The sequence below is a fragment of the Pongo abelii genome, chromosome 23 (assembly GCF_028885655.2).
Source record: "Pongo abelii isolate AG06213 chromosome 23, NHGRI_mPonAbe1-v2.0_pri, whole genome shotgun sequence".
Lineage (NCBI taxonomy): Eukaryota > Metazoa > Chordata > Mammalia > Primates > Hominidae > Pongo > Pongo abelii.
Window position 1 is genome coordinate 29,243,628 of NC_085929.1, and position 24,984 is coordinate 29,268,611.

At 40.9% G+C, this 24,984-nt stretch overlaps 1 protein-coding gene across 10 annotated transcripts in view; it reads left to right on the forward strand.

Annotated features, from left to right (window-relative positions):
• The window catches only part of LOC100445226 (cytospin-A-like), a 109,506-nt gene that overhangs the window by 54,421 nt on the left and 30,101 nt on the right, over positions 1-24,984 (forward strand). For all 10 annotated transcript variants that reach the window (XR_010139434.1, XM_063722773.1, XM_054543113.2 and 7 more), the window contains 5 exons: positions 2,645-2,718; positions 4,051-4,226; positions 8,170-8,333; positions 12,135-12,226; positions 22,749-22,893. Coding sequence is in view for 9 of the 10 variants with exons in the window: in XM_063722773.1 (XP_063578843.1) it covers positions 2,645-2,718; positions 4,051-4,226; positions 8,170-8,333; positions 12,135-12,226; positions 22,749-22,893 (651 nt within the window). In the remaining variant the exon portion in view is untranslated. The remainder of the gene's footprint in view (positions 1-2,644; positions 2,719-4,050; positions 4,227-8,169; positions 8,334-12,134; positions 12,227-22,748; positions 22,894-24,984) is intronic.

A 24,984-nucleotide genomic window follows, 5' to 3' on the forward strand; every position in this document is an offset into this window, starting at 1 on the left:
GGTGATCGGCAGATATTACAGACCTGTGCCACCACGCCTGACCGCCTGTTTTGATTATGAAATATTTCTTGCATATAAATTGATACAATGTAAATGAAAGGTGTAACTCCCAGTGTTTTCAACATCAGAAATTTTTCAGCTTCTGTCCTTACTCCTCGTCTATGTCCAAAACCCTGAATTTGTCTATGTGTGAGGTCGCAAGGAACCAAGTTCCCTTGCTGATTCCAGAGCCATCCTTGCCTCCAGAGATAAGGATCAGGGCATTAGACTCGTCTACTCAGCTTGGTGTCTGCTTTACCCAAACCAGATTAGATGGTCTGTTTGACTCTTAGTTTGCAGGTTGAGTCTGAAGTAGCTTATATGTGAGACAGGCTTTAAAGTTTAATCTTTTGCTTATGAAGTCATCTACCTTTGTTGTCTCAACACAAGACTAGCCTTTCTGTCTCTAAGAGGATGAAGATTATATCTTTTTCCTTTCCTTTACATCTTAAGCACTTAGAAAAAAGCCTGGTACAAAGTTGGTACATATGACACATTTATCGAATTAAAGAGTAAATTTTGAACCTTTTTATTTCACAGGACCTGACTTTGTTACACAGTTTTGGGGCAATGAATGAGAGCAAGTTAACTACTGGCTACCAGAATTGCCCCTGCCACCAACGTTTTATCCCATTTATTTCTGATCCAGCTTTAGAAAATACAGCATTATTATTTATTTGTAGTAATTATTATTCCACATATAATTGTTGTAAATATTGTAGGCTCTATGTTGTTAAAGTGAATTTATGCCATTTAGAAATACCAGAACACTGGCCGGGTGCAGTGGCTCATGCTTGTAATCCTAGCACTTTGGGAGGCCGAGGCGGGTGAATCATGAGGTCAGCAGTTCAAGACCAGCCTGGCCAAGATGGTGAAACCCCGTCTGTACTAAAAATACAAAAATTAGCTGGACATGGTGGCAGGCACCTGTAATCCCATCTCCACAGGAGGCTGAGGCAGGAGAATCGCTTGAACCCAGGGGGCAGAGGTTGCAGTGAGCTGAAATCACACCACTGCACTCCAGCCTGGGCAACAGATTGAGACTCCGTCTCAAAAAAAAAAAAATCAGAACACACATATACCAACATCAAATGTAAAGCATAATGGCAAAAAAGTTTTAGAAGAGAAGATTCTAGTGGAACAGGGATAAAGAAGATGATGAGCCATCTAAGAAAAAACATCAGCATACTCATACTTTAGGGTCCTGATTAAAAGCCAATAAAGTATTAGCTAGAGGAATAATTTTTTGATTACATGTGTCATTGCAAGCAGGTGTTCACTATGCCTGAATTCCTGCTACTAAGTATAAGGAATGGGAGAGAATGTTATTTACCCAGAAACACTAATGTCTATAGTTATGTTGTCCCTGATGATAAATCGTTAAGTTCTGTCAATAGGATAATTATTAAAAAACAAAACGAAAAAAAAAAACCCTAGGTAATGATTTCAGCATTACTTTTTATTACTGCTACCATTAGCGGGCACATTTATAAATTTATTCCATTTTAAAGATACCATGTTCCAACTACTGAGTCTGTGAGGTCATCACATGGCTTCTGCCTTTGAAGTGTTTTTAGTCTAATGGTTGAGACAGATGTGTCGAGATGTGGTAATATTGGCGGCAACATGGTACAAGGCTGTGTAAGACACACTTGGAACACACACACAACAGCCAGGGATCTACTGGGGTGGGGCTGTAAGTAAATCAGGGTAAAGGATTTGCCACCAGTTGTGTAAGTACCCTTTCTTGCCCTTAACCAAAAAGTGATTGGTTCCTGAGCTGTCAAAGTAACCAGCCGTGAGCGGTTTACTTAGTGGCAGCTATCAGCATAGCACCCTCCTAAGGCATTATCTCTTATGCATGGATTTTAGAGTAGAACCTCCAAAGAGAAGGTGACTTCCCTTTACGTTTCTGGTTCCAGGGAGACTAGCCTGTGCTACACTTTCATCCTTGTATCCTCACTCTATCTAGAATGGTACTTTGCATCTTATTGGTGCTCATTGAATGTTTTTAGAGTGAATGAAATTTTTCTAAGAAAATTCACATTATGGGATAAATAATTCGAGGAATTATTGATTTACTTTATAAATATATTCTTTATTTTTTAAGAAGATTTTTATAGGATTAATTGAAACAGCAGCTACCCTGGGTATTATATTTTTTACTAATTTTGATTTTACTAATTCACTTCTTTTCTGGAATTTATTCCAGTGTATAAGGAAAGATATGCTTATATAAATACTGCAGATTAATAATACTTATGATTAAAAGTTCATATTGTAGTCACAGTCAATATTGTTTTGATTGGTTATGTACCAACAAAGTGAATTTCTAACGGTTTTACTTTTTGTTTCAAAATTAAGATACTGTGGAAGGAAGTGATTTAGAAATTGTGATTTTTAACTTGATATTTTCCAAGGAAAGTAATATTGGTTATTACCTGGATTTAACATTTTTTCTGTTAAAGTTTTGTATTAAAATTTTTTATAGTCTTTGGACAGGATAAGTTTTTTTGAATGTCATATTTAAGTACCCCTTTTCTTTGTATTATTACTCTGAAGATTGTTGTGAGAATAGATATTTAAACTTTGGTGATCTTTTCAGATACAGTTAAAAAACTCCAGGATCAAAAGCACGACATGGAAAGAGAAATAAAGACACTCCACAGAAGACTTCGGGTAGGATAAATCTTCATGTATTGTCTTGTTAGAAAACAGTTTTCTGAAATCTGAGGTGTAGTCATTGACCATGTTATCATTCATCTTAAGTTTTGGATACAGTGATAATACTGGCCCCATTGGGCTTTGGGCAGAAAGCAAATGCTATCATTTCAAATTGGGATTGGTGCTAGATTTTGGGTAGAAGAATGTACTATAGGTTGAGTATCCCTAACCAGACATTCTGAAATCTAAAATATTCCAAAATTTGCAACTCTTGGAGTGATGGCATGATACTCAAAGGAAATGCTTATTGGAGCATTTTGGATTTCGGATTTTCAGATTTGGGATGCTTAGCTGTTAAGTATAGTGCAAATATTCCAAAATCCAAAGAATCTTAAATCTGAAATGGTTTTGGATAAGTGATACTCGACCTGTAGAAATTTATGGGTAGTAATTTTAGAAAGATAGATTTGGGGAAAAAGTGTAAGAAAGATTATTAGCTTTTGGTTATAAGGTGCCCCAAACTAGTCTGTTTTCATACAAGTTTTCTTCATTTTGTGGCCATGATCCATCTTGCCAACAGCAATGCAGCCATGCTGCAGGGAGTAGGGAGAAAGCTACTCAGTCGTTTGGGTCATACCACAGTTGCTCAGGCTGCTTTCATGGTGTAAGAAAATTGCTTTACAGGTATGGGGGGCATGGGGCTCAGGCATGCCCCAGCTATGGCTCTGATGGAGGTGAGTCCCAGGGAGACTTCCCCACCCGGACACACCCGCATCCTCCATGACTGTGGGAAGCAACAGACCACGTAGTTCCTTACTGCCTCTTTGTATAATTTTGCCTGCCTATATTGAGTTTAGTGTTTTTCTTCTGGCTTCCTCTTCCTCTTCCTTTTCTTTTGATTTTTTTTTTTTTTTTCCTGTTAGGTTTTGATGTCAGGGTATTTATAGTTTTTCACTGTATGGTTCACATACCATTATATACCTTCTTGTGCTTTTCAGAGGTAAAGATCCATAAATTCTGGATGATGTTTATTTTCATAAGACTTGCTTTGAAACTTGCATGAAGAAGGGAAGCTTGACATTATTATCATTAATATCTGTTGAGCACTCTGAGTACTTGATGCCTCAGTAGGCAGATCAGCTGGAAAATCTTCCTTATTAAGAACAAGTTCACTAATAATAGTTGCATTGCCTGTTAGATAATAGCAGTTCTCTGGGATTAAAAAAATTAATCATCATTTGGAAGCATTAGTGCGTTATAGCAATCCAATCATAAACAAATTTTATTGCTTTTAAATAAATCTTGATTGCTCTCTTTTGGACATAAAAAGTTAGTTTTTTAATATAGGAAGAATCTGTGGAATGGCGGCAGTTTCAGGCTGATCTCCAGACTGCAGTAGTCATTGCAAATGACATTAAATCTGAAGCCCAAGAGGAGATTGGTGATATGAAGCGCTGGTTACATGAGGCTCAAGAAAAAAATGAGAAACTCACAAAAGAATTGGAGGAAATAAAGTCACGCAAGTAAGTTCTGAGAAACCTGTTGTGTACTTATGTTTCAGTAGAGAACACTTAAATCCCAATTTTTGATGTGGTGCTATGGAAAAAATGTGGAGTTTGATACTTACTGAGTTTGGATCTGATGGAAGTTACTCAGCTTTTCTGGGCCTCATTTTATGGCACATGTAAACTAGTACCGTCTATGTGGATCTTTCAGAGTTGTCAGTATCAGTGATCCACAACTCTGGAGGGAGCCAGGATGGTCTCTCACATGATTCTCCTTTCCCCCAGCCCCACAGTCCAGCCCTATTAATTTTCTTTAGATTGTGTAGCCTCATGATTAAGGATGTGGACTCTGGAGACAGATATTCTTGGCTCATGTCCAGCTCTGCCTCTTACTAGCTGTAATCTTGGTCAGAAGTCTTGACTTCCCTGAGCCTCAGTTTTCTCATCTTGAAAATGACACAATACTACCTGCCTTACAGTGTTGTCATAAGGATTAAATAAGATAATGCCTGCCAAGTGCTCAGGCCAATGATCAGTATACTTTAGCTGGTATTTTTGGAGACCCAAGTAAAGAATGCAAAGTGAGTTTCTCTCTATCACTTACTTGAGGAATTTTCACTTGTTTTATCTTATAATCACATGAATCTCCGCAGTAGGTTTTTTTCCCCCATGTAACATAGACATCATTGGAAACTGATGAAAATTATTAGATGAAATGACAGTTGTGACATGTGAGCTCCACAGTGAGACTCCATCTAAGAGTAGGGGATAGTATTTTTGTGTTTGAGGTTATTACTAAGAATTTGATTATTCCTTAGTTTGAGTAATTATTAAGTGGGCATAGGAAGAAATTTAGAAAACTAACAGTATATCTTTAAAAAATGGTCTTATTATTGCCTTGCTCTAGTAAATGGGTCAGAGAAAAGTATTGCTAAGCATTTTTCATTGGATTCCTTAAGCAGAACATGGAATGAGACAGATTATTGTTTCTCTACTAGTATAAAACATGTATTACGTTACTTTTTTTCTTTATATTATTAAACGAATAACGTATCAGAAATGCTTCATTCTGTAGTTATCCTGAGTGAATGAAATTCTACTGTTAAAGTTTCATTCCTTTGGATCTCAAAAATTCATAAGACTTTAAGACACATGTTTTTAAAATGCTTTCTGAAAGAGGTAGCGTCTTGTAGGGCAGTGGTTCTCAGAGTGAGGCCTGCAGATTGCTGGGTGTCCCTAAGGCCCTTTAAGGACTCTGTGAGGTCAAACTGTCTTCATAATACCATCACATTGTTTGCCCTTTTCCCTGTGTTGACTTCTAAACTGTTAGTGAAAAGCAAGTGTAAACTGTTGATTAACCAAGGTCTTGGCAATAAATTGCACTCATAGTCATTATACTCTTCACCACCACATACTTGCAGTTTTTTTTTAATGTAGGTTTCACTTAAAGATGTCCTTGGTAAAACAGTAAATTATTAATTTTACTAAATCCTGGTCCTTGAGTACACTCTTTAGCATTCTGTGTGACAAAATGGGAAGTACAGAAAAAGCACTTGTGCTTTATCTGCTAAACTCAAGACTATACTGAAGAGTGAGGTCACGTTGAGGAAAGTGCTGTGGTTAGTTTGAACTGCTTTCTTTTTTCATGGAATGCCATTTTTTTACTTGAGAATGACAGACAAACTGTGCATCATTCAGACTTTGGTGTTATTTGGTGGATATTTTGTGAAAACAATTAAGACAGCCTATCACTTAAAGGAAAACAACTGACAGTATTCGTTGCCAGTGATAAAATGTGGGCTTTGAAGTGAATGTTAGGATTTTGGAAAACTTGTAATTTACCATTGGTGAGTTTGGCAGCTTCCCATAAGGTGTCTTCTGATGAGATCATTGCGACTTAAAAAAATGTATAATGACAGAATTTAGAAAATCTGTGTAATTCAGTGAACTAATATTTTCCTTACAGCCAGTCTGTGATGTTAAACAAGATTGACCAGTGGATTTTAATGGGCAGAATAGGAAAAGTTCACTTATATGGTTGCAGATTCCACATTGGAGCTAACTTTTAAGTTACTACTTGTTGCATTTTAGTGCAGTTATCAAAGAAGAACAGCTACAGTTATCTAAAAGGGCTATTAAAATCTTCCCTTTTCCACCTGCCTTATCTATGTAAGACTTGCTTTTTTTCATATCAAAATAGGTTGAATACAGAAGAAATGAGAGTTTAGCTGTTTACTCTTAAGCCAGACATTAAAGAGATGATTTAAAAATGCAAAGCCCTGTTACTCTCCTTACTAATTTTTTTTTGGTTTTGGAAAACATAGTTATTTTTCATAAAAATATATTAGCCCTGTATTTATTTTTATTTTTAGATGATTAAATATTTTTATGTATTCTTAGTTTTAATGTAATGGAAGACAGCTATTATAAACAAAAGCTTTTTGGGGTCCTTACTCATTTTTAGGAGTAGAAAGGGGCTCTAAGATCAAAAAGTTTGATAATCACTGTTATAGATTTTTTATTAAAAGTTCTAATCAGCCGGGCGCAGTGGCTCATGCGTGTAGTCCCAGCACTTTGGGAGGCCTAGGTGGGCGTTATCATTTGAGGTCAGGAGTTTGAGACCAGCCTGACCAACGTGGAGAAACCCAGTCTCTACTAAAAATACAAAATTAGCCGGGCGTGGTGGCACATGCCTGTAATCCCAGCTACTCGGGAGACTGAGGCAGGAGAATCACTTGAACCTGGGAGGCGGAGGTTGTGGTGAGCTGAGATGCGCCGCTGCACTCCAGCCTGGGCAACAAGAGCGAAACTCCATCTCAAAAAAAAGAAAAGAAAGTTGTAATCATGACAGCTAAATGACCTTAAGAGCCTGTGGTACATCTTGAGGCAAAATACTGTCAGAAGGCCAAATGGCCACCAAAGACGGATTTTTCCTAAGGACTGGCTTAATTTTTATTCACGTACTTGATAGTTATATGACATGTACAAACTCTGCAATTGTAATCTCATTCCAGATGAAAGAATTCTGTGTTAGTCAGCATAGTGAATTTAGAATGTGCCAGAAATGAAATGGAATTGATTTTTTCAGATGACTCAGGATGCATCACACTGAGCTTCTAGGGGACTCATGTTACTAATATGGGTCTGGGCTTTTTTTTTTTTTGTAGAATTCTATTTGAAGTCTACACCACTTGCCTCGTTTTTATTTTTATTTTTTTAAAGAGTGTGGGCTAAGCATGATGTATTAGCTAGAGCCAGTATAAATTAATATTATACAGTATCAGGTACTGGTGAACCTCCAGACTCCTGAGAAGGGCCTTCTCGGCAGCACAGGACCTGGGGAGTCTCAGCTCTGAGCCAGTCTACCTCCTATTTTACTGCTAATTGATTACTGATGTCCTTACCTTACACTTACTCAGATGAAAATGGAATTTGATGGTTGCTTAACTTACTTAGGATAACCTGATATAAAAATTTCAGCATCATTTCCTGGTATTTACCAAGCAAATGAGAACATTAGACCAGGTAATTTACTAAGCTCAACTGATACAATTTTTTTAAACTGATAGTTTTTTTTTTTTTGAGATGGAGTCTCGCTCTTTCACCCAGGCCGGACTGCAGTGGCACTATCTCGGCTCACTGCAAGCTCTGCCTCATGGGTTCACGCCATTCTCCTGCCTCAGCCTCCCAAGTAGCTGGGACTACAGGCGCCCGCCACCGCGCCTGGCTAATTTTTTGTATCTTTAGTAGAGACGGGGTTTCACTGTGTTAGCCAAGATGGTCTTGATCTCCTGACCTCGTGATCCTCCTGCCTTGGCCTCCCAAAGTGCTGTGATTACAGGTGTGAGCCACCGCGCCCGGCCATTAAACTGATAGTTTTTAGTGCCTTTCAGCTGGGCAGGGAAAATGTGTATGTTCTAGTACCTATGTAAAAATGCTCTGATTTCAATATTATTTTCAGGCAAGAGGAGGAGCGAGGCTGGGTATACAATTACATGAATGCCGTTGAGAGAGATTTGGCAGCCTTAAGGCAGGGAATGGGACTGAGTAGAAGGTCCTCGACTTCCTCAGAGCCAACTCCTACAGTAAAAACCCTCATCAAGTCCTTTGACAGTGCATCTCAAGGTAATTAATTTCTCCTACATTGTGCCTACTGCATGCGGTTGTGTTTACTTACCTTATATTCTCTGGTCTGATTTGGTATTCTTTACTGTCTTACTCTTAGTCCCATTAACTTTCATATAGTATTAATGCACTAGACTTAACAGAAGGTGATATTTAATAGAAGGTTTGAGATCTCTTCAGCTTCAGAGGTGTTAGTCTTAGACAGAAGCCTTAATCCCAAGCAGAGATGTGTCTTCTCACCCTCGGTGGATCACACACATTCCTGTTACTTTAAGTAGGTTTTCTATGCCTAAGAACTTCCAGATGTATAACTTTAGCTCTTCCCTTCCTCTAAACTCCTCAGTCATGTCTATCCAGATGCCTACTTGACATGGACCCTCAGGTGTCTCCTGGACATCTGACATCCAAAAACCAAACTCTTGTCTGCCATCTTCAGCCTCCTCCCCATGCATCAATGGCAGCATCACTCTACCCAGTTACTTAAGCCAAAAGTCTGGGGATCTTCCTTAAATTCTTGTTCTTTCTTACCACTACATCTAGTCCATTACTAGCAAATTCTGTTGATACAGCCTACATCATGGATATCTTTGCTTTGTCTTCTCTCCATCTCTAGTGGCACAAGCTTTAGTTCAAGCCACCATCAACCAGTAATTTCAGTAACCTCCAAATTAATCTCCCTGTTTCATCCCGTGATAAAAATATCTTTTCTTGTTTAAAGTCCTTCAGTTGCTTATTATAGTTGAAACGAAATTCAGATTCCCAAATGCCTCCATGGTCTGACCCCTGCCTACTCTTTGCCTCAGTTGAACCACTCTTCCCCCACTCACTGTAGTCCTACACGGCACTTCAGGTTCTGAATCAAGCCGGGCTTTCTTTCATACAAGCTCTAGAGGCTTACTCTTCCCACTTTCAAATGACTGACTTTTTTTCATCTAACTTCCTCAGCTCTGGGAAAGGAAAAGCGTTGTGGTTTTTTCAAACAGTTAATTGTAATATGTCCTGAAGCTCAAATTTTTATCTAGAAATTCTTTAAACTTTATTAACAGGCTACTAGAATCTGTATTCTGTGATTATACACAAATGAGTTTTCATTGACTTTAAAAGCAGAGCAAAAGCCACATGTATACTCCTACACACTGTTGGTGTAGACATTCTGGAGGACTGTTAGGCAACACCTTCCAGTTTAAAATGCCATATTCATAGACTCTGAAGTTGTTATACTTAGTACTGGCACAAGTATTATGCATAAAGATGGTATTATGTATAATACCATCTTTATATGTATTATGTATAATACAAGATAGTATTATGTATAATACTATCTTTACAGACTCTGAAGTTGTTATACTTAGTACTGGCACAAGTATTATGTATAAAGATAGTATTATGTATGAAAAACTCTGTATATGTGTATGTATACATATGTATACATATACAGAGTTTTCAGTATAGCATTGTTTGGAAAAATGGAACACCTAGAAATTGCTTAAACACCTACTAAAAGGATTAAGACAGTTATGACCAATTAATACAGTAAAATACTATGCATATTTTAATAAGGATGACATAGATCTCAAAGTACTGATGTTAAAACATGTCTGTGGTCCTTTATTCAAGTGTGCCACCAGAGCAGTGGCTCTGTGCGCTGCAATCCTTTATAGTAAGTTGCAGGCCAGTACATATATATATGTGTGTATATATCTATATATACCTATATGTGTGTGTGTACATATATAGTGTGTGTGGTCTTGTTTTTTTAAGGTACTTAGATAACTAAATGTTTTTGCATTTAAAGTGCAAGAAAGATGTACCCAGAACTGTTGTTAGTGGCCACCTCTGGGTAATATGATGGGGTAAGATGAAAGGAGAACTTTAAAATATATATGCTTTGAGCTGACAAGTGCCTGTAGTTCCAACTACTTACGAGGACGAGGCGGTAACATGCTATCACCGCACCTGTTAATAGCCACTGTACTCTAGCCTGGACAACAGAGCAAGACTCTGTCTCTAAAGAATAAAATATATATATGCTTTGAAAATCAAATTGATAATGGAATGTCTACATTAAATTAAAATTATACACCTATTCAAAATGTTAGTAAAGCATGCTTTAATGCACAAAACTGCTTCATACTAATGTTTTTAAAAAGCCTCATGTTATTTTATAATAAAATATATGTAAATGACCCAGCAATTCTACTTCTAATTATATATTCAAAAGAACTGAAATAGATAATCAGACAAATACAGTCCCTGACTTAACGATACTTTAACTTTTGATTTTTTGACTTTACAGTAGTGCCAGTGATACACATTCAGTACAGCATTCAGTAATTTAAATGAGTTATTCAACATAGCCATTTATTATAAAATAGGCTTCATGTTAGATGATTTTGCCTAACTGTAGGCTAATGTAATGTTTTGATCTTGTTTAAGGTAGGCAAGGTTAAGCTGGGATGTTTGGGAGGTTAGGTGTATTAAATGCATTTTTGACTTGCTTATGATGGGTTTATCAGGACGTAACTCCATCATAAATCGAGAAGCATCTGTGCTTGTACTTAAATGTTCGTAGCAGCTCTGCTCACAATAGCTAATAGATGAAAGCAACCCAAGTATCCATGCATTGGATGAATGGATAAACAAAATGTGGTATATTCATACAATGGAATATTATTCAGCCACAAGAAGGAATGAAGTAGTAACACATACTTTAACATGGATGAATCTTTACAACATTATGTTTATTGAAGGAAGCCAGATACAACAGGTCACATATTGTAAGATTCCATTTATGTTAAATATTCACACTAGGTCAGTCCATAGAGACAGAAAGCAGATTGCCAGATGCTGGCAGGACAGTGGATGGGAAGTGACTATTGGGATACTAGGTTTTCTTTTGGAATGATGAAATGTTTTGTAACTAGGTAGAGGTGATGGTTGCGTAATATCGTGAATGCACTAAATGCCACTGAACTGCACATTTTTAAACGGTTAACTTTATGTTTTGTGAATTTTGTCTTAGTACGTGAGAATACATCTAAAGATATCAATTCTAAATGTAAGTAAATATATTCATGTTTATATTGGCTGCATTAAAAAAGTCCACAGTGATCTGCTTCATCTTTCCACACTGTGTGTTTGTATCCCATTTTTAATTTAATTCAGCATCAAATGAATAATCATTTTTGCAGCCTTTACCAGAATCTGTGCTATGCTCAACTGTCTGGAAATTAATAAATTCTAAAAACATAAACTACTTTTCAGCAGTTTATTATAGAGAGAGAGAGACTGATATGCCAACAAGTGATTCCACATCCCTGCGTTAAATACAAATCAGAAAATATATGTGAAGTGATGGACTCTGCAGGAGGAATTGAGGAAAGACAAGCAGGAGTTCCTCATTCTTTTGTTTAATATGCAACTGTTGAACATCCTTTACCTGCCAGGCTTCTTACCTGATATAGTTATGTAAATACTCCTCTTGGGTTTTACTACTTGAATTTCATTGCTTTATGGAGCACTTTAACTACATAACATAATTAAATAACAAAAACGAAATGACTGCCATAACAAGGGTTAGAAATAAGCATGACTACTCTACGGATGCAAATAATTCACCTGATGGGAGGAAAAGCACCTGTGTGCTAAGACACGGCTACAGATGTTCAGCAGAGGCTAGACGTCAGCCAAGACAGTGTCCAGCAGGGTTTGAGAGCATTGGGTAATCAGGCGAGTCCTTAAGTGGAGACCAGTTAAGCTTCCACTGTACAGTGACGTTATTTCCGTTTGTTGTTTTTGTAGTACCAAACCCTGCTGCAGCTGCAATTCCTCGAACACCCCTGAGCCCAAGTCCTATGAAAACCCCTCCTGCAGCAGCTGTGTCCCCTATGCAGGTGAGTGCCTGGAACCACAGGAGGCTCTTAGGGCCTCAGAATCTGAAAGTTGAAGCCTTTTCTTCACAGTCATATACACCTGTATTAGTTGGGTAAATGACTACCTCAGCAGGGATGTATCTAGAATTTGTTTCCTAAAATACTGTAAGTATCTTTAATAGAGATAAATTATATAAGTGTAAATTGTATTATTCTGATAGACTCTAATAATGATAGCAACAATTGAACACTTGCTATGTGTTCTACACTGTTCTGAATGCTTTATAATGTTAACTCATTTAATCCTTACAACTCTTGGGTATTAGGTACTGTTCTTATCTGTATTTTTCACATGTGGTTACTGAGGCCCAGAAAAGTTAAGTAACTTGCCGAGGTTCGTGCAATTAAGTGGTAGAGTGGGGGTTCAGAGCTAGGCTGTCTGGATTCAGTGACTTTAGTCACTGCACTAAGACACAGAGGTGTCTCTTGAGTAGAATATGTGGTTGCCATGTCTCAGCCTTTACTGCATAGCAAATCACTTCAGAACTTAGTGGCTTGAAAGAACAGTTCTGTTAGTTTTCACATTTCTCTGAGTTGACTAGGCAATTCTTTGCTGGCTTTCCTGGGCTCATTCCTGCAGTTGAATTCATAGAGAAGGTGGGATAGGGCCTGGGCTCAACAGGATTCCTGGGCCGCTTTCTTCATGTGATTTGTCTTCTCAGGCTCCTTCACAGCATGGTTATCTCCAGCTCCAAGAGACTGAAAATGGAAGTTAGCAAAGCTTCTGAAGACCTAAGCTTGGAACTTGGACAGTGACACTTCTGTCCTGCTATTTTAATCCAAGCAAGTCACAGGGCAGCTGCGATTCAGAGTGGAAGGGGTGCACAAGGCATGAATTCAGAGAAGCGTGATTCATGAGGGCTGTTTTGTAACCGGTCCGGCACAGGTCATTATTGATACATTAGAAACAAGTTTAAAAGTTGCTCCTCCATGCCATTGTGGAATGCAGTTGAGAAGCGGGGCAGAGGGCTATTCAGTAGTGCTCAAGAGGCCGCTCATTGTGCATTTTATTTAGCCGCTTTTGGACAGTATAGTTGAGGCGGAGTATTTCCACATAGGTGAGAGTAGCCAAAGGAAACATTGCCTAAACCTCATTATCCTGTGATAAAGGGTAGCCCTGGCTGCACCTCTTCCCTAAAATAATGGTGTTGGGGAGCATTTTCATTTCGAGTTGAGACATTTGTGCTGTGTTTACTAGTGTACTCCCTCTGCATTTATATTGTGAGTTCGTGGCTTTGTATTTGCATGTATATACAAGATGTTATGTCTTTTTTTTTTTTCCTCCCCCGAAACGGGGTCTCACTGTCACCCAGATTGGAGTGTAGTTGCATGATCTCGGCTCACTGCACAACCTCTGCCTCCCAGGCCCAACCAGTCCTCCCACCTCAGCCTCCCAAGTAGCTGGGACCACAGGCGTGCACCACCATGCCCAGCTATTTTCTGTGTTTTTGGTAAAGACAGGGTTCTGCCACATTGCCCAGGCTGGTCTTGAGCTCCTGAGCTCAGGTAATCCACCTGCCTGGTCCTCCCAAAGTGCTGGGATTACAGGCATGAACTACCATGCCTGACATCATGTCGTAATTTAAAAAGAAGGGAAGGGAATACTGTTCCACCATGTAATGACCTTTTTTTTTTTGAGACAGAGTCTCACTCTGTTGCCCAGGCTGGAATGAAGTGGCATGATTTCGGCTCACTGCAACCTCCACCTCCTGGGTTCAAGTGATTCTCATGCCTCAGCCTCCAAGTAGCCAGGATTACAGGTGTGCACCACCACACCCAGCTAATTTTTGTATTTTTAGTAGAGATGGTATTAACCATGTTGGCCAAGCTGGTCTCAAATTCCTGACCTCAAGCAATCTGCCCTCTTCAGCCTTCCAAAGTGCTGGGATTACAGGCGTGAGCCACTGTGCACAGCTGATTTAATGCTTTTTTATGTGCTCCCTATTAATCAAACTTCATCTAAAATTCTGAAAATATAGATAAAAGCAAAATAAAGATGCCAAATGTAATAAACTTCAAATAAGATGAACTTTCTTTAAGTGGTGTTTATCAGTTGACGTTTAATGTACGAGGCATCACTTTGTAAATCTTTGTAAAGATAGGAGGTGAAAAATATTTCTACAAGTTGCAAAAAGCTAATACTTATAAGCTACATTCAGTAGCTTTTTAGTACATGATTAGTTAGTACAGTGCTTCTCAAACCTAATCGTATATAAAAATCATGTGGAGAGTTTTTAAACACGTAAAATTCCCAGACCTCATCCTGGTAAATCATAATCTCTGGGGACTGGGGCCTAAGATTGGGATTGTTCATTTTTCAAAACTCTCTGGGTAGGAATTCTACTCCTAGCTATGTGGGAGTAACAGGCTGGATTATTCTGCCATCACAAACAACTATTAATAGAAAGATGGACAAAATATAAGAAGCAATTATTTTCAGACATTGTACGTAACTGTGACCCCTGAACAAAAATTTTAAAATGAGGTAAGTCCTACTGTGGCCCACAGTCTTTTCCCGGAGGCAATTTCCAGGTGGTGGTGCAGGGAAGATGAACCTACATGGAGCAGGGAAGAGAAAACCAATTGGATCTGAGTAAACACAAATCAACATTCAAGGAGAAGGCGACTGCTCGAATTTGCAGGGCAGATACTGGGAGGAGGGAGCTGCATAGAGAAAGGAGCATAGAAATCTGCACAGGCATCCCTTTGAGTCTGCCTGAATACCAACCTGTACCTGCATTGGGTGAAACCCCACAAGGATAATTTTCCAGGAACAGCCCCGCAAGAATAATTTTCCAGGAACAATTTCCAGGAACAGGGAGCTATCAGGCAAACACTTCTGGTAGTTCACCTAGGGCAGGAAATCATTTGAGTTCCCACCAGCCGCTGTGGGACACCTCTTTGAATAGATGGCATTCATTATAGACTCCTAAAGGACCACACCTGAAAGTATCATAGAACTAAATACCCTCAGAGTAAATAGTATTCTAGATTTGCCGTAAAAGATCTTTAAAAATAAGATGCAGAAGGACCAAGGAGATCCTTAAGTAGCTATAGTAGGCAGCCTCTAAAATGTTCCCCAGCGATCCCCAATTGGTGGTAGTTGCTCCTTGTGTAATTTGCTCCTGTTGAGTGTTGGCTGCAGCTCGTGATTTGCTTCCAGTGAATATGGCAAAGCAAAAGAAGTGGTGGGATAAGGTTATCACTGCTAAAATAGTTACGAAAAGCTTTGCTTCTGCCTTGAATGCTCCTCTTGCTATCACTTAGAGCCACCTACTCCGGGGAATCCCAGTTCCCATGTTGTGAGCCAGCCCTGCAGAGAGGCCCACATTAGGAAGTGTGGGAACAGATCTTCTGAAGCTTGCCAGCAGCCATGTAGATGAGCTTGGAAGCAGATCTTCGATCCTCGAGATAACTGCAGCCCTGCTGACAACTTGATTGCCTCCTCGTGCTAGACCTTGAGCCAGAGGCACTCCGCTAAGCTTTCTGACCCACAGAAACTATGAGATCATAAATGGATTGTTTTAAGCCACTAAAGATTTGAAGTAATTTGTCATGCAGCATAGGTAACTAATACAGTAGCGTACTTATTTGCCAAAGTAATAATTTTTAAAGGAATACAGCAAAATATAAGACTCCATCATAATCTGGCATGCAATAAAAAATTACTAGACAATGAAGAAGCAGGAAAATGTCACCTATAACCAGGGGAAAAATCAGTCAATAGATGCAGATCTAGAACGGATAGAAATGATAGGATTAGCATGCATCGATGTAAATATGATCTCTGTTTAAGTATGTAAAGGGAAGCATGCACAGATGAAGAGAGAAGTGAAAGATATGAAAAAGAATAGAGGAGGCCAGGTGCGGTGGCTCATGCCTGTAATCCCAGCACTTTGGGAGGCCAAGGCAGGTGGATCACCTGAGTTCAGGAGTTCAAGACCAGCCTGGCCACCATGGCGAAACCCCATCTCTACTAAAACTACAAAAAAATTAGCCAGGCACAGTGGTGTGTGCCTGTAATCCCAGCTACTCAGGAGGCTGAGGCAGGAGAATTGCTTGAACCCAGGAGGCGGAGGTTGCAATGAGCTGAGATTGTGCCGTTGCACTCCAGCCTGGGCGACAGAGCAGGACTCCGTCTCAAAAAAAAAAAAAAAAAAAAAAAAATAGAGGAAAAGATGAGTATGTTTGAGGACATAGCAGTAGAATCTGTCCATAATGAGTAACAGAGAGGTAAAAAGACTGGGGAAAAAAATGAACTGAACCCCTGACTTGTGGGATGAAATTAAGTGGTCCTACATACCTGAAATTGGAGCCCAAGAAAAAAAGGCGGGTCAGGGGGCAGAGTGGGAAGTGTGTCTGAAAAAACATTTGAAGAAATAGGCTGGACGCAGTGGCTCACGCCTGTAATCCCAGCACTTTGGGAGGCCGATGTGGGCAGATCACCTGAGCTCAGGAGTTTGAAACCAGCCTGGGCAACATGGCGAAACCCCGTCTTTACTAAAATTACAAAAAATTAGGCAGGCATGGTGGTGTGTGCCTGTAGTCCCAGCTACTTGGGAGGCTGGGGCAGGAGAATCACTTTAACCCGGGAGGCAGAGGTTGCAGTGAGCTGAGATTGCACCACTGCACTCCAGCCTGGGTGACACAGGGAGACTCCATCTTTAAAAAAAATTTTTTTTTGAGGAAATAATAGCCAAAATCCATCCAAATTTGATGGAAATTATATACTCATAGATCCAAGAAAATCAGGAAGCTAAAGCAAGATAAGCATATATAAATATACAAACACCCTCATCCCCATGCCCATTAAGGCATTGGTGACAAACAGTGATAAGAAACTCTTAAGGACAGGCAGGTGAGAATGATCACAGACTTCTAGTTAGAAACTGTGCAAGTCAGAAGACAACAAAATGGTTGGGTTTTTTTTTTTTTTTTTTTTTTTTTTTTTTTTTGAGATGGAGTCTAGTTCTGTCGCCCAGGCTGGAATGCAGTGGCATGACCTTGGCTCACTGCAACCTCTGCCTCCTGGATTCAAGTGATTCTTCTCCTGCCTCAGCCTCCTGAGTAGCTGGGACTACAGGTGCATGCCATGGCGCCCGGCTAATTTTTGTATTTTTAGTAGAGATGGGGTTTCTCCATGTTGCCCAGGCTTGTCTCAAATTCCTGGACTCAGGTGATTCACCTTCCTCGGCCTCCCAAAGTGAGCCACTGTGCCCAGCCCAAAATGGCATCTTCAAATGTGAAAGAAAAACCCTGTCAACTTAGAATTCTGTGTATTTAAAAAAAAAAAAAAAAAGTAAAATTAAAATTTTTTAGGCAAATAAAAGCTGAGGGAATTCATTATCCACAGACAGTTGGGGGAAAGTGAATGAGGAGTATATGGGACTTTGCTGTACTGTCTTTACAACTTCCTGGGAATCCATAAGTGTTTCAGAATAAAAGTTTAAAATAAAAAGGCTTCCCACATAGAAAACTCTAGGCCCAGGTGGTTTTACTAGTTAATCGAATCAATCCTTTGCGGAAGAAATAATTCCAATTGTATACAGTCTTTCAGAAAACAGAAGAGTAGAAGGACTTTCCAGTTCATTTTAGGAAGCTAGCATTACCTGATAGCAAAACCAGACAAAGACATTGCAAAAAAAGAAAACGGCTAGCCAGTATTCCTCATGATTATAGATGGTTATAGATGCAATATAAAAGCACACATTAACAAAACTGAATCCAGCAATATATAAAAACGATAATCCATCATTACCAAGTGTGATGTATCCCAGGGGTGCAAGGTTAAAATTTACCTCAACACAATAAAAGAGGAAAAAAAAATTAAAAAAAAAAAAACATTAATCTCAACATCTTTAGAAAACTATTTGACAAAATTTTACACCCATTCATAGTAAAACTCTTTAGCAAACTAGAAGTAGAAGGAGACCTGTGGGAACTCCACAGCTAGCATCATACTTAATCTGGAGACTGAATGCTTTCCCACCAGGATCAGGAGCAAGGTAAGGATACCCACTCTCACCACTTTTGTTCAGCATTTTGCTGGAGCTCTTACCCTGTGCAATTGCATAAGACCAAAAAAAAAAAAAAAAAAGAAAGAAAAGACAGCATACAAGTTTGGAAAGGGTAAAGTAAAACTGTCATTATTTGCAGATAACATGATCATTTATGTAGAAAATCCTAAGGAGTCCACATAAAAGCTTTTTGAGTTGAGCAGTGTCAAGGTTTACACGAGGTCCTATACAAAAGTTATTTGTTTTTCTGTATATTAGCATGAATAATTGGAGATTGAAATACTTAGCAATAAATATAATGAAATGTATGCACAACCTGTGCAATGAAAACAATAAAATATTGCTGAGAAAAATTGAATAAATAGAAAGTGATGTCATTTATAGATTGGAATACTCAATATTGTTAATATCTTGTAGTAGTCTTTTAAATTGGTCTGTAGATTCAACACAATACCAATTAAAAGAGCAGTGCTCTTTGGGTAGAAATTGACATGGTAGTATTAAATTCATATGGAAATGCAAGATCCCTGAGGCCAGGTGTTTGAGACCACCCTGGACATCACAGTGAGACCCTGACTCTACAAAATATTAAAAAATTAGCCAGGCATGGTGGCACATGCATTTAGTCCCGTATACTTGGGAGGCTAAGGTAAGAGGATTGCTTCAGCCCAGGAGTTTGAGGCTACAGTGAGCTGTGATTGTACCACTGTACACCAGCCTGGGTAATACAGTGATTTTTTAATTAAAAAAAAAAAAAAAGGCCAGCTACAGTGGCTCACGCCTGTAATCCCAGCACTTTAGGAGGCCAAGGCAGGCAGATCATGATGAGGTCAGGAGTTCAAGACCAGTCTGACCAAGATGGTGAAACCGCATCTGTACTTAAAAATACAAAAATTAGCCAGGCATGGTGGCACATGCCTGTAATCCCAGCTACTCAGGAGGCTAAGGCAGGAGAATGGCTTGAATCCAGTAGGCAGAGGTTGCAGTGAGTGGAGATCATGCCACTGTTCTCCAGCCTGGGCAACAGAATTAGACTCTGTCTGGAAACAAACAAAAAAAAAAAAAAAAAAAAAGGGCATAAGGAATGGGCCTTACCAGATACTGAATCTACTGGTGTCTCCATCTTGGACTTTGCAGCCTCCAGAACTATAAGCAATACATTTCCTTGTTTGTAAATTACATAGTCTAAGGTATTTTGTTATAGTAGCAGGAAGGGACTGAAACAAATGGTTAGATTTGTTTCCAATCTCTTGCTCCCACAGTGCAGTGAGTGACCTGTACTTTGTGCAAATGCACAAAGGTGATAGGCTAAGTAATTAATAAATAGCTTAACTGTAACCAGATAGCTTGATGTGTGGAAACTTCTGCTAAAACAGAACAAAAATTTTGTATACAGTTAACCTGACAGTTTGTGATTCTCTTAAATTCATTTTTCATCTTTCATTAGAACCATACAACTATGAAAACAGTCATTACTAGATTATTATAGGATAGGGGGAGAATTACTGGCTCATAGAGGAGTTAGTCTTCACCATCCAGTAAGGTTTCTGCAAATACAGTGATGCGCTTTCTGTCAAATGAATCTTCCTTCCATCCTCTCCTCCTTCCCTTTTTTCTCCCATCCCTTTCCTCTCCCCCTCCCTCTTTGCTTCCTCCATTCATTCAAAATGTATTCAGTTTGAGTGTCCACTGATGGCCAGCATGGGCGATTTGCGCTTGGGAGCAGGAGTGGCGAGAGTGGTTGGACTCCTTGAGGCTTCTTTGTGCGTCTCTGGCTTTTGGACAACTTAGAAAGGGGCCAACAAGAATGAGTTACTAGAAGTGAAACCTTAGCAGAGCCACACTCCACCATGAATGCTGGTTTACTGGAATGAGGATGCTATTTTTAAGAAAGAGCATTGTGTTTCATCATGGAAATTTTGAGCATCTGAGCAGGCAGCCTGCTGGCTCACTCATCTTTAAGGTCCTGATGGACAGAGGCTGTGTTTTCTTAGCTCTGTACCCCAGCACCCACCAGGTCCTGCTCTGTGGCAAGAAGGGAGGAAGGAAGGTCTGTGGTGGACGAGTAATATGTGAGTTGTTGGTTTCACCTCAGCTGGCGACATCCCAGGGGGCTGGCAGGGCTGGGACCTTGCCTCAGCCTTTGAGTGCTGGGGCAGTGAGGTGAGCGGTCCAGTGAGGGACGTTTTTGTTGCAGTTTTTTGGGAGCTTGCACTTCTCAGAATGCCTTATTTAATAAAGCTCTCCTGAAGGACAAGCTGCCCTTTTTGGGGTCCTCAGGGCACCTTGTTTTGCCAGAGCAGCCCAGATTCCTAGGTGTTCCTTTGCCTCGTGGGAGGGTGACCTGGGAGTGGGGTGCTGATGTTGGCACCAATGAGCTGCCTTGTTGGGAAAACCATGTTGGGGGTGCCCTTGGGGTCGTTCTGCCGACAGCTGGTGTGCTGGCATCTCTCCAGGTTATATCGAGCTCTGAGACATCATCTTTGTGGCTTGCTCCTCTAATGTGTTGCTGAAAAGGAAAGCCGGGGGTGGAGAGGAGATTCCCCCGCTCCCCCTTTCCCTTTATATAGCAGTCTTGGTGAAACCAGCAGCTGTGACAGCATGGGGTGGGGAAAAGACACTAGGCTTTGGAACAAGGCTGACACAGTTCAAGGCCAGACCCAGCTGTTTCTCACGTCTCTGAAAACTTGGGTGCTTTAGCTGTTCCAAGCTTCTCTCTCTTCTTTTTTTTTTTGGAGATGGAGTCTCCCTCTGTCACCCAGGCTGGAGTGCAGTGGCATGATCTCGGCTCACTGCAACCTCCGCCTCCTGGGTTCAAGCTATTCTCCTGCCTGAGCCTCCCGGGTAACTGGGATTATAGGCGTCCGCCACCACACCTGGCTAATTTTTGTAATTCTAGTAGGGGCGGGGTTTCACCATGTTGGCCAGGCTGGTCTTGAACTCCTGGCCTCAGGTACTCTACCTGCCTCGGCCTCCCAAAGTGCTGGGATTACAGGCACGAGCCACCTCGCCTGGCCCAAGCTTCTCTATCTTTGAAGCATAGATGTAATAATAGTACTTATTGTGATATATTTATTTTCTTAAATCCTTTTATTCTAAAATAAAGCCTACCTTTAAAAAAATTATTATTATTTTTATTTATTTGTTTATTTGAGACAGAGTCTCGCTCTGTCGCCCAGGCTGGAGTGCAGTGGCAATAGCTCACTGCAACCTCCGCCTACTGCGCTCAAGCGATTCTCCTGCCTCAGCCTCCTGAGTAGCTGGGATTATAGACGCCTGCCACCATGCCCGGCTAATTTTTGTATTTTCAGCAGAGACGGCGTTTCACCATCTTGGTGAGGCTGATCTCGAACTCCTGACCTCATGATCCGCCTGCCTCGGCCTCCCAAAGTGCTGAGATTACAGGCATGAGCCACCGTGCCTGGCTAAAAAATTTAATTTTTATCAGAGATGAGTGTCTCACTTTGTTGCCCAGGCTGGTGTCAATCTCCTGGCCCCAAATGATCCTCTCGCCTTGGCCTCCCAAAGTGTTGGGATTACAGGCATAAACCACCATGGCTGGCCGAATCCTACTTTTTGGAACACAGTCTTGTGCCACATAATGACATATCAACCACAGACCACATATATAACAGTGGCCCCATCAGATTAGAATACTGTATTTTTACTGTATTTTTTCTATGTTTAGATATGTTTAGAGACACAAGTACTTACCGTTGTGCTACCACTGCCTGTCTTATTCAGTACAGTCTCATCCTGTGCAGATTTGTAGCTGAGGAATAATAGGCTGTACCATCCAGCCTAGTGCATAGCAGGTGATAGCATCCAGGTTGTGTAAGTCACTCTAGAATGTTCCCACAGTGCCGAAACAGCCTAATGAGTTTCTTAGAGCGTATCCCTGTCGCTTAACAATGCATGACTGTAAATAATTTGCGATTGGGGACAAAGCATCTTTTTATTTATTTATTTATTTATTTTTTGAGACAAAGTCTCACTTTTTCGCCAGGCTGGAGTGCAGTGGTGCGATCTTGGCTCACTGTGACCTCCGCCTCTCGGTCTCAAGCGATTATCCTCCCTCAGCCCCCTGAGTAGCTGGGATTACAGGCACATGCCACCATGCCTGGCTTATTTTTGTGTTTTTAGTACAGAGGGGATTTCACCATGTCGGCCAGGGTGGTGATTTCTTGACCTTGTGATCCGCCCGCCTCGGCCTCCCAAAGTGCTGGGATTACGGGCGTGAGCTACCGCGCCTGGCCGGGACGAAGCATCTTTTATTTGGACCACAGCTTCATGGGAGCTTCTGCTCTGTTTTCTTGTTTCACTGAAAGATGAAGCCTCAAATATGGCTGTGGTCCTGAGCCAGAGAAGATGCTGTAGAGAAAAGCATTCTGTGAAGAGTGGACAGACATGAGCACAGCCTTGATGTGTGGGCGTGGCCTTGATGCATGGGTCTTTCTTTCCCACAGGTGCTGCGAGTGGCTGAGATGCTGCGGTGGAGGGGAGGCCAGGCCCCGCACTGTCTGGCTGGGGCACCCCGAGAAGAGAGACCAGAGGTATCCTCGAAATGTCATCAACAATCAGAAGTACAATTTCTTCGCCTTTCTTCCTGGGGTACGTGCAGGCAGGGACCATGTTCTTTTCTTTTTTCAATCACAAATACATGCGTTGGTACAGATGTTATGTCATGTCATGTCATATTATTTTTTAGACAGAGTCTCACTCTATCACCCAGGCTGGACTGCAGTGGCGCAATCTTGGCTCACTGCAACCTCCGCCTCCTGAATTCAAGCGATTCTCCTGCCTCAGCCTCCCGAATAGCTGGGATTACAGGCATGTGCCACCATGCCTGGCTAATTTTTGTATTTTTAGTAGAGATGGGGTTTCACCATGTTGGCCAGGCTGGTCTTGAACTCCTGACTTCAGGTGATCCACCCACTTCAGCCTCCCAAAGTGCTGGGATTACAGATGTGAGCCACCTTGCCCGCCAGTACAGTCTTAAAAGACTGAGTTCCCTGTGGCAGATGTCGGTGACTTTTCTGTGCCACCTTAGTCCCTGGTTGTTCATCTTCCCTGGGTTCAGCACTGGGTAGTGGCGGGGTTGGAGGTGGGGTGGGGTGGAGGGGGCACCTGCCTTCTGTCTGCAAGGCTGTGTGACCCCACCTGCTCAGTTAGAGTAACTTCATATGTATTTGGTGTGCTAAGCCTAAGAATGAAAAAGACATTCTGGGGACCTAGCATTATGACCAAAACAGCAGAAAAGAATGTCAGCAGTGCTTAAATTTCCCCCCACCATGACACATGTAGTCAGTATTGGCAAGTTGGGAGATAATAGCTTAGAGGAGAAAAAATAAAGATGGCATTTTAATCTTGCCATCTATAGAGAGAATTTTCATTAATATTTTTGCTAATAATAAATGTTTCTGGTGGCATAACACTTCCACGTTAACTTACACTAATCCATAGACATGTACTCAGCAAACCTTTCCCCCAACATGCACATAAATTAAATATCTATTTTTATCCAGCACGGCCTCCAAACACACACCACTTGACTTTGAGAAGCAACAGTAGCAGTCAGCTCCAAAACAGAAAGGAACATAATGGCAGTGTTAGATATTGAGTGGTAGTACAGACGCACAAATCTATTACATAGTCGGGTTCAAGGTCAATTGGAATTTTTTTTTTTTAGAGACCAGATCTCACTGTCTTGCCTGGGCTGGAGTGCAGTGGCATGATCAGAGCTTATTGCAGCCTCAGACTCCTGGGCTCAAGCCATGCTCCTCTCTCAGCCTCCCAAACAGCAATTTGAATTTTTTTTTTTTTTTTTTTTTTTGAGATGGAGTCTCACTCTGTCGCCCAGGCTGGAGCACAGCGAGCCATCTTGGCTCACTGTAACTGCGCCTCCCGGGTTTGAGCAATTCTCCTGCCTCAGCCTCCCAAGTAGCTGGGATCACAGGCACCCACCACCACACCTGGCTAATTTTTTGTATTTTTAGTAGAGACAGGGTTTCACCATGTTGCCCAGGCTGGTCTCGAACTCCTGACCTCAGGTTATCCACCCACCTTGGCCTTCCAAAGTGCTGGGATTATAGGTGCCCAGCCATGAATGTTTTTAAGGGTGATTTTGACTATATTCATTGCCATGAATGTGACCAGCCATGAATGTTTTTAAGGTTGATTTTGACTATACTCATTGCCAGTTTCCTCAACTCTCCCCAACTCTCAGTACCTTAAGTGAGGAATAGGTTTATTCTCATTCATGGAAAGTCTGATGCAGACTGGGCCACACTCCTCCATTTCCTGGCTATGCCACCTGGAATATGTGGCCACCAAAGTCACCAGGGTGGCGCAAGAGGCACCAATGGCTCTTAGCTGCCTTAGCCTCAAGGAGACACAGTACTTCCATTCATTACCTATTGGCCCAAACTAGTCATGTGGTGTCAGTCTGACTCTCGGGTGCATGCCAATGGTCAGAACCACACTAGCACCCAGCTGCTCCTCAGGGGAAGATTTGACTGTGTTATTTTATGGAATTGAGGTCATATTGTGGACATAACTTTTTTTTTTTTTGAGACAGAGTCTCCCTCTGTTGCCCAGGCTGGTGCACAATGGCGTGATCTCAGCTCATTGCGACCTCCACCTCCTGGGTTTAAGCCATTCTCCTGCCTCAGCCTCCTGAGTAGCTGGGATTACAGGCGCGTG